At 36.6% G+C, this 15,841-nt stretch overlaps 1 protein-coding gene across 1 annotated transcript; it reads left to right on the top strand.

Moving 5' to 3' along the window:
- Nucleotides 1-80: 80 nt before the first annotated feature.
- On the top strand, nt 81-14,779 carry CPSF2 (cleavage and polyadenylation specific factor 2). Its single transcript, XM_059819318.1, has 15 exons — nt 81-117; nt 768-953; nt 2,451-2,610; nt 2,702-2,807; nt 4,313-4,442; nt 4,776-4,891; nt 5,446-5,633; nt 6,039-6,329; nt 7,447-7,547; nt 7,886-8,086; nt 8,727-8,879; nt 9,459-9,684; nt 11,547-11,846; nt 12,826-12,960; nt 13,064-14,779. The coding sequence occupies exons 2-15, from the start codon at nt 805-807 to the stop codon at nt 13,154-13,156; spliced, it is 2,349 nt and encodes a 782-aa protein (XP_059675301.1). The 5' UTR covers nt 81-117; nt 768-804; the 3' UTR covers nt 13,157-14,779.
- The last annotated feature ends 1,062 nt before the right edge of the window (nt 14,780-15,841 follow it).

Raw genomic sequence — 15,841 nt, 5'->3', positions numbered from 1 at the left:
GTTACCCTTCCACCTTCCCTCCTTCTCTCCGCCTCCCGCAAGATGGCGGAGGGTGCTGCACGGGGCGGAGGTGGCGGGCGTGCGCCCCGGTGGGCTTGAGGGAGTCCGGCGCGGCAGGTAGCGGCAGTGGCGGCTCGGGGGCAGCGCTGCGGGCCGGCCCCAGCGCTCGCTGCTGAACGCCCCTCTCCTCCCTGCGGGCAGCCGGGCTCGGCCCAGTGCTGAGGCGTGAAGCGCGCGGGCTTGTCGTCGCCGAGCTCGCCCTTCTCTTCCTCCTCTTCCTCCTCCTTTTCCTTTCGGGACTGGAGTGGGCGCAGGGCTTGCCCCCTTAACGCCGGACCCGGCCGGCGAGGCTTACCCTGTCAGGGCCGGGCCGCTGTCTCGGCGGCGGGGCGCTGGAGCCGCCGTGCGGAGCCCCCGGCCCGCCCGGTGCTGGCCCCCCCTCGGGCAGTCGCTGGGCTTGAGGGGCCACGGCCCTGGATGCGCCATGTCCGGGTGCCCCCATCGGCCCGCGCGGGGAGCCGCTGTTAGCTGCACTGCTCCTAGGGTTCCTTTTTTATTATTAGTATTGCAAAAAAACCCTCTTTCTAATAACAAAAGACCTGCAACGATCAAAAGTTAATATCTGAGACTTAATTGATATCCAGTAGCTGTATTGAACAGTATTCACAACGGTTACCCTGCGTATTCTCAGAAACGTATGAAGTTAGATCTAAATAAATAGACTTTTCCTTTGGATTAGTCAATGAAACATTTTCTTCTCCATTCAGATTAGTTCTTTTGGAGATTATACACTTGGAGAGGAAAATGACATCGATTATCAAGTTGACTACGCTTTCAGGGGTGCAGGAGGAATCTGCCCTTTGCTATCTGTTGCAAGTAGATGAATTTCGTTTTCTTTTGGACTGTGGCTGGGATGAAAACTTTTCTATGGATATTATTGATTCTCTGAGAAAGTAAGTAGTTCAGTTCATACACTTTTTTTTTTTAATAGGTCTTGTCCTTTTCTGAAATTTTTCAAAATACCATGCAATGGTATGCGTATGGTGATGTTAAATCCAAAATTGGCCTTTGGGGTTTTTTTGTTTGAAGTATGTTTTATATAAAGGGAATTATGCTGCTGAAACATTTCCAGTAAAAACTTGGTCTTTTTCTTGTGAGTCTAATGAGTTACATCTATTAACTGTAATTCTGAACCTGTTCTGTGTTTGTTTTGGCTTGGATGTTTTGGTTTTTTCGTAAAGATGACACAGAGCAGAGTTTATGGGAGACTGACCTTGGCTCTAAACTAGTTTAGAATGGTTAACTTAAGTTTTAAATGAAAGAATCCTTAGTGTATGTAGGCTGAATACAAAGTGGTTCACCTCTCACCTTTTGTTTCAAGTTGAATAGACTGTCAGTCAGGAAAACAGATTCTGGTAGTTAATCCCAGCCCTGCAAAGAAATAAACCTGTCTGGACTTTAATACTGAACTTCTGCAGGTTTACAGCAAGGAGCTTTGCTGATGCAAGCATTGATTACAGGGTCAGGACTGAAGCGTGGTAATTCCTGAAAGAAACTAAGCTTTGTGATGCTGTTTTTATAGATTCACTTTTCTAGCATTGACATACTTGCAGTATTTGAAGTTTTTTAACTGAGGGTTGTTACGTGCTAGGGATAACTTATAAAATTTTTCGAGTGTCTTATCTCAGAAGCAATTAGATAAAATCCCCTTTTTAATAACAGCCATCAAAAAGAATGTATGTGCCCCAGTTACTATGTGAGGAAACAAAAAGCTTTCAGCCCAACTTGTATTTTCACTTGTTGCATATGTTTCATGCCTTCAAGTTTTTCAGTTGTGATAGGTACTAAGTTTTTATTCTGAGTTCTTATTTTATGTAACACTTTGCAAGAAAAACATTTTCTGTTTTTAAAATTAATAAACCCTCCAAATTTATATGCCACTTCTCTTAAATGATGTATTTGACCTTTTCTGTTTTTAAAGAAATATATTTTGATTTGATCCTTACCAATTTAAGGATAGTTGTGTCTTTGGTCCTGCTATTTGGTCTTTCTCATCAGAAGAAAAGTTGTAGTCTATTTTAGGTTTTTAGATGTATAACAATTTGTAGCATGTCTGCACTGATAATATTTTTGGCCCCTCAGTTAATGTACTTTCTGGTGTCCAAGTATATATTAAGGTCTTTCTAATCAAGAATTTGATGTGAAACTTATGTCTTCCAGACCTTGAAATTATGTTTTCAGAAGTCAGTTGCATTTTTAAGTACTTGAATGTTTGAAAATATCTGTAACTTTAATTACGATTTTAAAAACTTTGTTCTAAACCTGGAAGGATTTATGTTTTATTGGTTGGCATTCACACTGTGTGTGTATTCTTAAAATAGCCATAATAGGGAGTATATAACACCATACAGAACTCTTTTCAACAACTTCTGTTGTCCTTCTTTTTGTAGACATGTACACCAGGTTGATGCCGTTCTTCTTTCTCATCCTGACCCCCTACACCTTGGTGCTCTTCCATATGCAGTTGGAAAAATGGGGTTGAATTGTGCTATTTATGCAACTATTCCTGTATATAAAATGGGACAGATGTTTATGTATGATCTCTACCAGGTATATTTAAGTTGATGCTTTTACACACAACATCTTTGATACGGTAGAGTGCTCAGGTTCTTGAATGCTCTATACTTCTTATTTGTTTTAGTCCCGTCATAATACCGAAGATTTCACACTCTTTACATTGGATGATGTAGATGCAGCCTTTGATAAGATACAACAGCTGAAGTTTTCTCAGATTGTGAACTTGAAAGGTAAAGTTCTCACCAAAGCTTGAATAAATGACTTCTAGTGAAAGGCAACAGCAGCTTTTTTTTTAAAGGGAGTAAGTTTTGAGATGTGCATTTTGCAGGGCTGAATTTAGTAGCCCTGTGTCAGTCTACATCAGCTGAACATTTGCCTCAGTAATTGTATGTGGAAATGGGTAGAATTTCCACTCAATGAGGAATGAGGAGGTCATACCAAAGCATATTTAGACATTTGTTTATCTTTTGTGCTTTTATAACTTTTCTTGAAATTTGCTCATGTTTCTCAAAAGCATTTATTCATGCCTCGTGGTAGATACCTCAGAACTCTTCAGTTACCAGTAACACAAAGAGAATGAATATGTTGCAGAGATTAAGTTACAGCATGTGGAGGATGTAATGAGGAGGTCTTCTCTGACTCTGATACTCAGTGTAGCTTATTGCTAATAATTGTGGCATCTGGAGAATCAGCAGCTTTTCACTCTTGTTGAGTTTAAAGATCAAAATGAAATGGAAATCCTGTTCCTGAACAAAGACACATACAAGCTGACCACCAGCAGCTTGTCTCTGGGATGCAGTATGTCCCAGTTCCTGAATGCTGCTTGCCAAAATACTTTCCCTGTAATTTGGAAAATAGAAATGGGATGCCATCCTTGAAAGGCTGCTGACCCTTTTTCAAGATATTTGTAGCAAGGCTATGTCTGTGCTGCCAACTTCTACATCTTAAAAGTCATTTTAGCGAACAACTTTTTTAAAACACCCTACTTTTTTCATACTTAATGGAAGTGATTTGAAAAGACTCGATGGATGCATCTAAGAAGATAATGTATGTTTTAATTATTAAAGCTGTGCACGTCTGTTCAAGTTGGTGGAATGCAACAAAGTCAGTGAGTAATGGTCATGGGTTTTACTCTGACAAAGATACAGGCTAGCACCAATGATGGGGAGCAGCAGTGCATTAAAAAAAAAAAGCATCAGCTGCTGAAGAGATCAGTCATCCCTGACTGCAGCACATGAACACCTTTCTTGGTATTGTTTGACTTGCGTGTTTGTCATTCTGGAAAACTTCCAGTTTGTGTAATTTATATGTGTTTTTGTAAGTACCTAGACAGTGAATGATATAGTAAACATTTTGCGTTGTCCTGGAGAGAGGTCTGCCTTTCACCAGTGTACTTGCTTTCGTGTTATATGCTTGTTACATAATTTACTGTTGTTTAGGTCTATAGTTAGAGCAGCTTCGCAGTGCCTCTGAGTACCGGTGGGAGGTGGAGGGAATAGGTGATCTTCACTTTAGTTTCTTTTTCTGGTGGCAAAAGAGAAGTGAATTGCACAAAATTCTGCAAGTTACTGGTTAGATGGGAAGGACAGATATGTTACTGATTTTTTTCATACTTCATTTGACTTTTTTCCCCAGTAATAATTTTGGCATTCAGTTGTTTAAAATTACTATCTCTTATTCAGAGTAATGGATTTTAACACATATAATGTACCTAAAATATTGAAAACTTTTGTAGGCAAAGGACATGGTTTGTCAATCACACCATTGCCAGCTGGCCACATGATAGGAGGTACAATTTGGAAGATTGTCAAGGATGGAGAGGAAGAAATTGTTTATGCAGTTGATTTCAACCACAAGAGGGAGATGTAAGTTCAACATAGCAATATATATTTCTTAGATGTTCTGTTAGGTGTGCATCATTTAGTGTGTGAAAAACAGGTATGGAAGTAGCAGTGCCTTTCCAGCTCTAATAAGACCACTCATTTCACTTGCATTCAGATTAATCAATTTGAAACAATCATTAGCTCTGAGTTTCTTCATTCCACTCATTTTTATTTATGTGTAAGTTTGAAGCCGGAAACATTCAGCTACTGAGGAGTTTGACTTCTGTATATCCAAACATCTGGAAGCTAGCTGTCTTTTTTTTTTTTCATATAAATTAGAAATGCAAAAAGTGAGATTTTGCCTTTTTTCCACAGCCATCTGAATGGATGTTCCTTGGAAATGTTGAGCAGACCTTCATTGCTTATTACAGATTCATTTAATGCTACTTATGTACAACCCAGGAGGAAGCAAAGGGATGAACAGCTACTGAGTATGTATTCTGTTTGGGCTTGAAAATAGCAGTAATGTGATTAAATAGCCACTCTAAATTGGTTTTCTGTGATAAATTCATCAGCATCCAAACTAAGACCCTTTATTAAAATTTAACAAATTTTGAATTACTGTTTTGTGATGGTACTGATCCTGTGGGTTAAACGTTTTCCTGAAAACAATGAACTGTATTTGAAAACAGTGTTTTCTACCCAGTATGAATTAATCTCTTCTTAAGGAGTTTTTAAATTACCTTCCTCAGCACATTCTTTTTTTAAACTCCATTTTACTGTTTGTTTTTTAATAAAAAAAAGAAAAAGAAAAAATAGTATCAAGGCAGTGAGATCTTCAGAGCTACGAAGAAAACTCCAGCTCTTTTTAATTTTGGTGGAAATGTGGTTTTGGATCTCTTTTGATTTTTAATTTATTTCTGTGTTCAATTTGCTTTTCATTATGATTGCTAGTGTGATATAACAAACAAAAAAACCCCAAGCCACAAACATTCTAATTTTGGTTCAAAGTATAAGGTTTTATTTTGTTTTTAATTCTTCTTAGCTAATGTTTTGGAGACATTACGAGGTGATGGAAACGTATTAATAGCCGTGGATACAGCTGGCAGAGTTCTGGAACTTGCTCAACTTCTTGATCAGATCTGGAGAACGAAAGATGCAGGATTAGGAGTCTACTCTCTAGCGCTTTTGAATAATGTCAGCTACAATGTAGTGGAGTTCTCTAAATCACAGGTTTGTTTTGCCTTTAAAATGCAATTATGAAGAGGGTAATGGAACATGTATGCAAAAGCATTTTGTTTTTCTTTTTAACAGTAAAAAATGGCTAAATACTGGGTGTTGTCCTTTATTCTATAGTGCATGTTTGTGTCTCAGATCTTTCAATCAAGTCACACAGAGTCCAGTCATGGCTATGGGCTGTGTTTTCATCACAAGATTCGTTAGCATAGTTTACAGCTGTTATAAAAGAGAACTTAAAAGTACTTGCTTCTGTGTTGTTTATGCTCAGCATTATTTCTAGCTTGCTGAGAAACATTGATGTAATCATGTGCATATTGCATCCTGTACTTCATATCAGGTTTGTACATTATTGTAAAACTTCTATTCTTATAGATAACTTCTTCTTAATACATATTTTAGGTTGAATGGATGAGTGACAAGTTGATGAGGTGCTTTGAAGACAAGAGAAACAATCCTTTTCAGTTTCGCCATCTCTCCTTATGTCATAGTCTATCTGATCTGGCTCGAGTGCCTAGTCCAAAAGTTGTTCTTGCCAGTCAACCTGACTTAGAGTGTGGGTTTTCTAGAGATCTTTTCATTCAATGGTGCCAGGATTCCAAAAACTCCATAATTTTAACTTATCGCACTACACCTGGAACATTAGCACGATTCCTGATTGATAACCCTTCTGAAAAAGTTATAGATATTGAGGTAAGAGTTGTCTGTATATCAAGGGTTTTTTTATTGTGGGCCATCTGGGGGAATATGAGCAAAATTGAACTTAGTTTCTTTTTTGATCTACTGAAAATGCTTCTAGTGGCAGAGGGAAATCTGAAATCAGCATGTTGCATATTTAACCAATTGTAGATAAAGTTACATAAAAACAGGTCTCAGATTAGGAAATGCAAAATGCTTTTTTGTGGTGTGGCAAAACTAATACTCCATAGAGGTGAGCATGAAGTTGCTTTTAAATATTTTATCGTTAGACAACATTTTCCTTTGTGTTTTTGTTATAATAGAAAAAATTATGCTTGCAGTTCACATGCAGATCACAATATACAATGGATTATTCTTGCTGGAAAATACTCTGGGTTTGGATGAGGGGAGAATCAAGTCAAATTAGTATAATATATCCCACCAGAATTAGAACAATAAGCGAAAGCTAGGTATTAGAACACAATTAATTGTTATTCATGCTTTCAAATTATTTTCAATAATTTATATACCTGTGTCTACTTCTCTCTGGTAAACGTTGTTAATTTATGGGAGTCCCCTGTGATCACAGTGATAACTTAAATCCTGATGATGCAGGTTTATATTAGTTTTAGATTGGGTTGAAAGCATTGAATTACAGTATTAGACTATTACTAGAGTTCAGTATTATTCAGAGTGACCTGTACTCTAATTTGATTTTCAGAAAACAGAAACAAAGCTTACTGTGATTTTGCCTGCTAGTATGACTTTGCCAGGTTCTTCTGGTTTGATGTTAGTGACACAAAAATTAAACACTGCACATCTCAGACTATTTGTGTTCACTTATTGGAGACATATTTCCTGAAGATGTTTTAAGACATTTTTGTAAAACTAATTGATTTTAATACTTTTAGAAATGCTTTTCTGTTAAAATAGACTCTAGTAATTGATAATGTTGCCATGATGTTGCCATACCAAGGTGCCACACGTTTGCATAATCTTGTCTTGTATGTGACATACAAGTTGTACTTGCCCTTGGTACGTAAATACAAATATTCTTGTTAGCAGTGTGTAGGAAAAGTATTAAAATCATGTCAGCTACTCACAATAATATTATTTTTAATTCTATCTGCAGTTGAGAAAACGTGTCAAGTTGGAAGGAAAAGAACTTGAAGAATACCTAGAAAAGGAGAAACTAAAGAAAGAAGCAGCCAAGAAGTTAGAACAGTCTAAAGAGTAAGTACTTTGGGTGTTCTTGCATTCTGCTGTTATGGTCAGAGTTGAGATTTCTGTGTGATCATTCTGCTGCTTCAACTATTTACAGGGATAAATGAAAGTCATAGTTTTGATAGACTTGTCTGAGGGCACTGAGGAATCGGGAATGGTGGTCTTCAATCTGTTGTTATGATAGACCTGTTCTGTCTGCTGTTGGACTGTGAGCTCTCTCAGACACATAAACTGCCCTTGTCCTTGGTTAGTGTTATGTCAACTGTTATTTTCCAGTCAGTGTGTTTATGTAATATTAAACCTGAACAAAAAAAGAAAGTGCCAGGTTTTTCTGAATGTCATTTCAGGGCAGATATCGATTCCAGTGATGAGAGTGATGCTGAAGAGGATATTGATCAGCCAACTGTACATAAGACCAAACATGATTTGATGATGAAAGGTGAAGGTAGCCGGAAAGGAAGCTTCTTCAAACAGGCGAAGAAATCTTATCCAATGTTTCCAGCCCCTGAAGAAAGAATTAAGTGGGATGAATATGGCGAGATTATCAAGTATGTGGTGGTACATATACTAAAGAGTAGTAGTTATTAAATAATTCAAAAACAGAAATCATTTTGTCTCTTTCGCAGCACTGTTATGTACTCTTCCAACCACAGTAACTTTTGAACAGGTAGGACAGTTTGTGCTAACAGGAAGCTTATGATAGGACTGAAGCTGCAGAGTGCTGATCCTTGGCCTGTGTTCACACCTCTTAGGATGTGTTTCCACTCCAGGCTTTTTTTTTTTGCTTTTATCTTAAAGATTGAAGATTTAATTTTTTTTAACCTGACTTTTTTTTCTGCTTTGAATTACACATAATTTTGATAAATCTGTAATGAGGGGAAAACATTGTTCATCCTAGAAAAATCTAGCAATACTTGTCCTATTGGCATAAGGAGTACTTGCTAGAAAACCTCAATTTGCTAGTATTTCTCAAGATATCAAAGTTCTTTTTTAAGATAGGAAGGTGATATTTTCCAAATGAGCTCAGTTCAAATATGGAAATATTGAAGGTAGGTGTAATAAAATTGTTGGCAATAACAATTAGAAAACATTTCAGTAGTAATAGTCAGCATTGTTTGTTTTTATATTATGTAGTGCTTTGGTTTTACTGTAATGCTATTAAAAAGCAAAATGCCTTTCATTCTTTAGACCTGAGGATTTTCTAGTTCCAGAACTTCAAGCAACAGAAGAAGAAAAAAGCAAATTAGAATCTGGTTTGACAAATGGAGAAGAGCCTATGGACCAGGATTTGTCGGATGTTCCTACCAAATGTATTTCTGCAACAGAATCCATGGAAATTAAGTGAGTGGCTTTGTTGTTCTTGTCAGTTCTGCTAGAATGGTGGCATAGGTATGGTGCAAGTTGGGTAAAAGGCTAGTTTGGAATTAATTAAGTGTGAAAGGGCTTGCTTTTTTGTTTTTTTTTCCCCAAGCTATTTAAGTTAGTTTTTTACTAGTCTTTCTGGGAGCATGGTACAGAGTCTTATGGTTCCCCACTCTTAAGAAATTCACAGTTTGTTCCCTATCTGGTGGAGACAAGTGAAAGAGGAAGAACAAACGATACTGTTGTATGTTAGCATAGGTACTCAAATGTGTATATATATATTTTGTTAAAAGAAGAACTTATTCAAATATGCTTATCCCATGTTTTGGATAACTATGTAAGTGAATTTTGGGAATTTATGGTGTTAAATACACATACATGCTGATACTTGACAATTCTGTATTTTACTTATCCATAATATACCTTGTGCTGACAGCTTTTGTTGATGTAGAGTGATTTCAGAATATCTTCCATTTTTAAATGAAATATTTTGAAGCACTCGAAGGTTTAATCTTTTAAACTAATAAATGTTATTCTTGGGTTTTTAATTCAAACTAGAGCCAGAGTTACATACATTGACTATGAAGGGCGCTCAGATGGGGACTCAATTAAAAAAATTATTAACCAAATGAAACCAAGACAACTGATCATTGTCCATGGACCACCTGAGGCCAGCCAGGACCTTGCAGAATGTTGCAGAGCTTTTGGTGGAAAAGATATTAAAGTTTACATGCCAAAACTGCATGAAACTGTAGATGCAACCAGCGAAACTCACATTTACCAGGTAAGGTACTGGAATTTGTTAGCTGTGTAACTACTGTGAACTGTAGTAGAGATGTATTGGCAGACTAATTTGGCCCTCCGTCCTTTGGAAGGGGAGAGGTGATACTACTGATGGGTGCACTTGGTTTTGTGTGATCAAGACATTAGTAGCATTTTTCTGTCTTCTGGGTAAGCATTCTCCTTATGCTTATTATTAATAAATGTTTAAAAGCTTAAACATGAGGTTGGTGCATTTTTAGCTGTAGTGCAAAAGGCAAGGTTCATGTCCATGGGAACATCAGGTTGCTTTACTCAAGTCTTAATAGATTTATAACGCCTATATTTAGAGTACCACTGTACACTACTTGCAATTCAGATTCCCTCTAAGGGGAGTCTTAGAGGGCAAAGAAAAAAACAAAAAAACCTTCGTGCCTAAATAGTACCTAAGAATGAATATGTAAAGTTAGGAGCAAGTTAATGTTAAATAAGACATGCTTATCCCCTCCAAAAAAGTTAATGTGATGGTTCTTGGAAAGTGATGTTAAGATAATGTGTTGCACTGTGTTAATGTATTGCATTTAATTTTCATGGCTAAGCTCTAAATAGGAGAACTTGGATAATTTGTGTAAAGTATGTGGAAATTGTGTATGGTCCCAATTAAATTTTTGAAGTTGTTTAGAGGAAAGTGTCTCACGTGCACTTTAGGCATGAGTCCTTTATTCCTTCTGTTCTTTTAAAGTTAATAGAAGAACATCAGTAGAATTGTTGAAAGAGGTACTTTTGCTTCTTTCCAGAAAAAAATCTATTACCCTGTAGGAAGTAGAAAGTCCCAGTTATTCTAAATTATCCAGTTCTGACAGTCTTAAAACAGTGGTGTTTTCTGTTTGATTTGTTGGTTGTTGTTTGGGGTTTGGTGTTTTGTGGGGTTTTTTGTGTTGGTTTTTTTTTTTAAAGCTATGAAGATTGCTATTGTGTGAGAAATGACACGGTTGTGGTTTTTCACAAAATATTTATCTGAATAAAATTAGAATTGCTTCATATTTAATTTCAGTTTTTTATATAAAGGGGAAATTCAATCTTCTGCATAGCTTTAGTTTGTTTTTGTTTGAAGCTTTCTGAACAGATGAAGTACACTGGAGACGTTGAATTAGAAAATAACAGATGTGAGTGGGGCATCAGAATCCCAGTGTCTTTTGAGCTGACTGTGCTGCAGATGGATAGTTAGTTGCAGTATCCTTCATACAGTTGCAGCCTTGATTCCGCTATAGGGATCATGCACTATCTCATGTGGTTAACGGTCTTTCAGAGTAGAGCTTTATTTGATGGGTTAAAGTCCTGGAGTGCACCAGAGGAATCAGCGTAAGGTAATGTTTTGGTCATTTTAAAATCTGATATTTACAACATCCCTTCTTACAATAAAATATTAATTATATTTTTTTGGAGGGTTGAAATTTGGAACAGCTGTTCTGTAACCTGAATGTATCTATAGAAACTTCCCTTAAATTTACTAAGGCCAACTGAGGAACTCCTTGGCTGCAAAAAAGGTTTCTGATGTTTTAAAAGGAATTGATTGCTCTTGCTGTAAGTTTAACTCAAGTTTGCAGTTGTATAGGTTCATTTTTTATTTTAACCAATATAAAAAAGGTATTGGTCTCCGCTGCTTTTTAAGTTGAGTAGTGACATGAGGGTTATACAAATCATATTTTGAAAGTATAGAACATCTTGCCTTGGCAATACCAATTCCCTCTTTTCCCTCCCCAAAAGAGTATGAAATAAACCTATATGAAGAGACAGTGAAAGGAAAACTGCTAATTTTTAAAGTTTGAAGTAAGAAATCTCTCTGTTTTCCATCAAACTAATAGTACTTTTATTTTTGAAACCCAGGTCAGGTTAAAAGATTCTCTTGTCAGCTCCCTTCAGTTCTGTAAAGCCAAGGATGCTGAGTTGGCTTGGATAGATGGTGTTCTGGACATGCGGGTTTCAAAAGTGGATACTGGAGTTATTTTGGAAGAGGGAGAGCTGAGAGAAGATGAAGACTTAGAGATGCAAGTGGATATGCCTTCTTCAGACTCTAGTGTCATTGCACAACAGAAGGCCATGAAAAGCCTCTTTGGTGACGATGATAAGGAGATGTGTGAGGAGAGCGAGATCATTCCTACTTTGGAACCTCTGCCACCTCATGAGGTACAGAAATTATGATGATCTGACCTTCTTTTTTGAAAAGCTCTGTCTTCATTTGTCTTTCTAGTGCTTAGAGGTTGATACATCTGATATTACTCAAATGAAAGCCTAACTGAAACTGGATTTTCATGTTTAGTTTTCTCTTTGTTAAACCTGGTACTGCTCTTTGTTCAGATTTTATGCTTTTCAGCAAGGATGATCTCTTGCAGCCAGTAACAGTGCCTAGCATACAGTACCATCTAGTTGTGAAGATAAGATTTTAATTAGCATGTTTCATATTTTTGGAGTTAGTACTTGCAGATTTGGAAATTATTTGGTGTTTAGTCACGCTTGGATTTTATTATGTTTTGTTGATACTGTGGAAAGTACTTCATATACTTGAGATACAGATCTTTGAAATTCATACGTCTCTGCTTATGTAGTAGTGATTTGAGAGTTCATTAAATTAACCATTTCTATAAATTTATCCTTACTCTTAAATTAAAATACTTTGCATGTGGGTAGATACTATTTTCTTTTTGTTGAATGATTGCAATACCTTCTAATCCTAGAATTGCTTTTTAAGATATTTTAAGTCCTAAATGTAGTCTGTTCTAGGAGCTAGATAAATGTGGAGACAACTCTAAAGTCTGTTCAGATTCATGATAACTGTCATAGAAGTATGTGCTGATCAGCAGTACAGCTTACTGCAGCTCTGTCCCTGGCATAACATGGCTTGGAAGAGGGCTCTTCAGTGACAGCTTTCCATTTGTCTTCAATATGTGAGCAAAGAAGGAAACTTTTCCTTTACTTGATGGATAACTTCTAAGGCCATCCTATCCTGGAAATATCTTGCTTCAGGTGAACAGAAATAGACCCAATCTTCTCATTTGTAGTCCTGTAGTCTAGGCCACACTGCTGCCAACACAATGATGAGGAGATCTTTGGAAAAATTGAAGGTATTAAGTAGCAGAAGTATTAAAATTGTGTGTGTTATTTAAAGGTTCTTGGACATCAGTCTGTGTTTATGAATGAACCAAGACTGTCTGACTTCAAGCAAGTTCTCTTGCGAGAAGGTATACAAGCTGAATTTGTAGGAGGAGTGCTTGTGTGCAACAATCTGGTGGCTGTTCGCAGGGTAGGTGTTCTGTGTCTTAAACTCGTTGGTAAATAATACTCTAAATGAAAATTAAGTTTCTCATTAGTGTAAAGATAATAAATTGAAACATCTTTTTTTCCAGACTGAAACAGGGCGCATTGGATTGGAAGGCTGTCTCTGTCAGGACTTCTATAGGATAAGAGACCTTTTATATGAGCAATACGCTATTGTCTAAGGGAAGTGCTGCAAAGATGTTTTTACTTGAACTTTCAAAGACAATGGAGATTTCTCCCAATTTTGACTTTTTGTAGTTTTCTAATTTATACAGGGGAAACCTAATTCATAAAGAACAATTAACTACCCTGAACATGTAAATAACTGCTACTGTTGTTTTTCAAAAATCTGTTGGTACATTCCACGTTGTTGACTTTCAAACTGTTATGACTTGCTGTCTCCCACATAACACATTATAAATGAGTTTTTGATTATGAACCCTTCTCAGGAAAGGTTCAGTTTGTCATGACATGTTTTGGTTTCATAGATTGCCTGCCGAAGGGTACAAAGTAGATAAAAGTCATTCTTCTGTTCTAAAGTAAGGTTAGATAGGGAACTGTGGGTTTCTTTGATCTTGTTCTTTTTGGGTTTTGTGTGGTTGTTTTGGGGTTTTTTTGTTTTTTGTTTAAATAACTTCAATTTAGGGGACAGTCTTGAGTCTTTTTTTTTTTTTTAATGGAGGTTAGTTACCAAGTACGTTTTTAATAGCCCACTTAAAGCTAGACTACCTAAACTTTCCCCCAGTGTTAATCTGGCTGCATCTTAATGTTGTATCTACTCCATCTTACTGATTTGTTCCAGAACAGCATTTCATATTCTATATAAATTATTAATCTGCAGGATCAAAAAATTACTTTGGAAAGGTACTGTAGGAAGACTGGATAATATTGTCAGGCAGTTTAAAATCCAGTAATTGTATGCTTCAGAGTAACTTCTGTACAAACTTACAGAATTTGTAACTTTTGCAAAATTATGCCAACTATAAAATCTTTCGAGTTCTGATTTTAATACTTTCAAAGTCTAAAGCCTTTATTCATGCACTGCTGTTTGTTCAGAGTGCCATGAGCCAAGTTCAGGAAGATCCTTTATCTTGAAATATGAGTTCATGTGATGTATTTAAAGCTTTTGTGCCATATTTCATTCTAGTTGCATGTTTTGTGCCATTTTTCATTCTAGTTGACAGTGGGACTTCCTGGAGCTGCTGATGCTAGGAATTGACCTTACTTTTAGGTGAAGATGAGCACAGTTTTGGGCACCTTAATTTCTCAGAAATTAACTTATGCAAACAAATGGCCTCTTGAGAGTTTAATCCTTGTTTCCCCTGTTCACATGTGAACCACCAGCTTTGGCAGTGGAGGGTTGCTTGCTTGTTTTTACATACAACAGCAGTGTAATATGTGTTCTCTGTGTGTATGTTTAAATAAAACCTTTTGAAAAAGTGGCAAAGAATAGCCCTGTGAGCTATCAATGGAAAGATAATTTACTTTGCAGTTCATTCTTGACAAATAGTTTTCTATCTGATCTATAGACTATTTATTCTGTTCAAAATACTAACATAAAACTGAAGAAAAAAGTGCTAGAACTATATACTAAAAATATAAAAAAACATGAAAATTTAATGCTGAGTGAGAATGTATTTTGTTACACAAAGAAAATCTTGGCTAGAAATGACTGAATGGCTCAATGCTTTTTTTTTTAACAGTGTAGAAAAATGTTTATTTTCCATTATATTGACAGCCAGAACTTCATAGAAATGCTCTGGTTTTGTGGCTGTTTTGTAGCAATGCTATGTAAATCTATATGATACTAGGTGCTTGTTGGTGAATATTATTGTATTACTGTTGTTGCTGATACTAATGAACTTTTATAAAAGTGAGTTGTACATAATCATATTGGCCTTAGGACTTTTAACTTGAGGGCTTAGGGTGGGTAGAGATCACACATGCCTGCATGGAATATACTAATAAAGAAAAAAGCTCTTTGGAAGTCAAACTAAAAATAGTGCTGTTTGTAAGAAAGGGATAAAGACAAGACAGTGTGATCATAAACCTTTCTATCATTTTTGGGGTTTTTTTTAACCTATTGATTCAAATTCAGCTAAGCTTAAAAGTTTAGTGTTATCAGTCACTAAATTCTTCTGTGTTCTAGTAAAGAGGAGAACCCCAAATTAGTATTATCACTAAGGAAAAGGCTCAAGTCTGAGCAAAACAACAGCTAACTGTTCTTTTTAGTCAATTCAGCTTGTGTGGCTTGAAATCAGACCTAGAAAGCTGATATGCAAGGCAATAGTAGTCATCTGAGTGCTGGGACTGGGGAAGGCTGGGTTTGTGGACAGTTCTGGTGGTGAGAGGGATGAAGGGGATGGGACATCTGTAGTAAACATATGACAGGCTGCAGCTGTGCTGTGGGGCAGGTGTGCTGCTCAGCTATGCATTCATTACTTGTAAGTAGTGTGGAACTGAAGCAAATTCCTGTGAATTTAGCCTAGTCTGCTATGAGGTCTCTGATAGATTTTTATTGTTCTTTTCTATTTGGTGGGGTTTTTTTCCTTAACTGTGATTCACTTTAAATAATAATGGAACTTCTCTTTGTAATTTTCAGAGTTACTAATCTGGTTCTTGTTTGTGTCTGAAATGAAAGATTCATTTCTCCTTACCTCCACAAAATGTCAGTGCTGCCGTGGACTGTAAGCTGTATTTTCTGACTTCTGCATTTTCTTTATTAGCAGTAAAAATTTGATAAGGAGTACCATTTCTTACTCATTGCTCTTAAGGGCAAGAATATTAACTTCAAATCAAATCCGGGTTTGGTACTTACTGACCATTTAAAAATATTTCCTTCCAAGGGTCTTCGATAATTCAGATTC

The sequence above is a fragment of the Gavia stellata genome, chromosome 7, assembly GCF_030936135.1.
Source record: "Gavia stellata isolate bGavSte3 chromosome 7, bGavSte3.hap2, whole genome shotgun sequence".
NCBI lineage: Eukaryota > Metazoa > Chordata > Aves > Gaviiformes > Gaviidae > Gavia > Gavia stellata.
The sequence above is the reverse complement of the archived record's forward strand: the minus strand, read 5'-3'. Positions and strand labels throughout refer to the sequence as shown.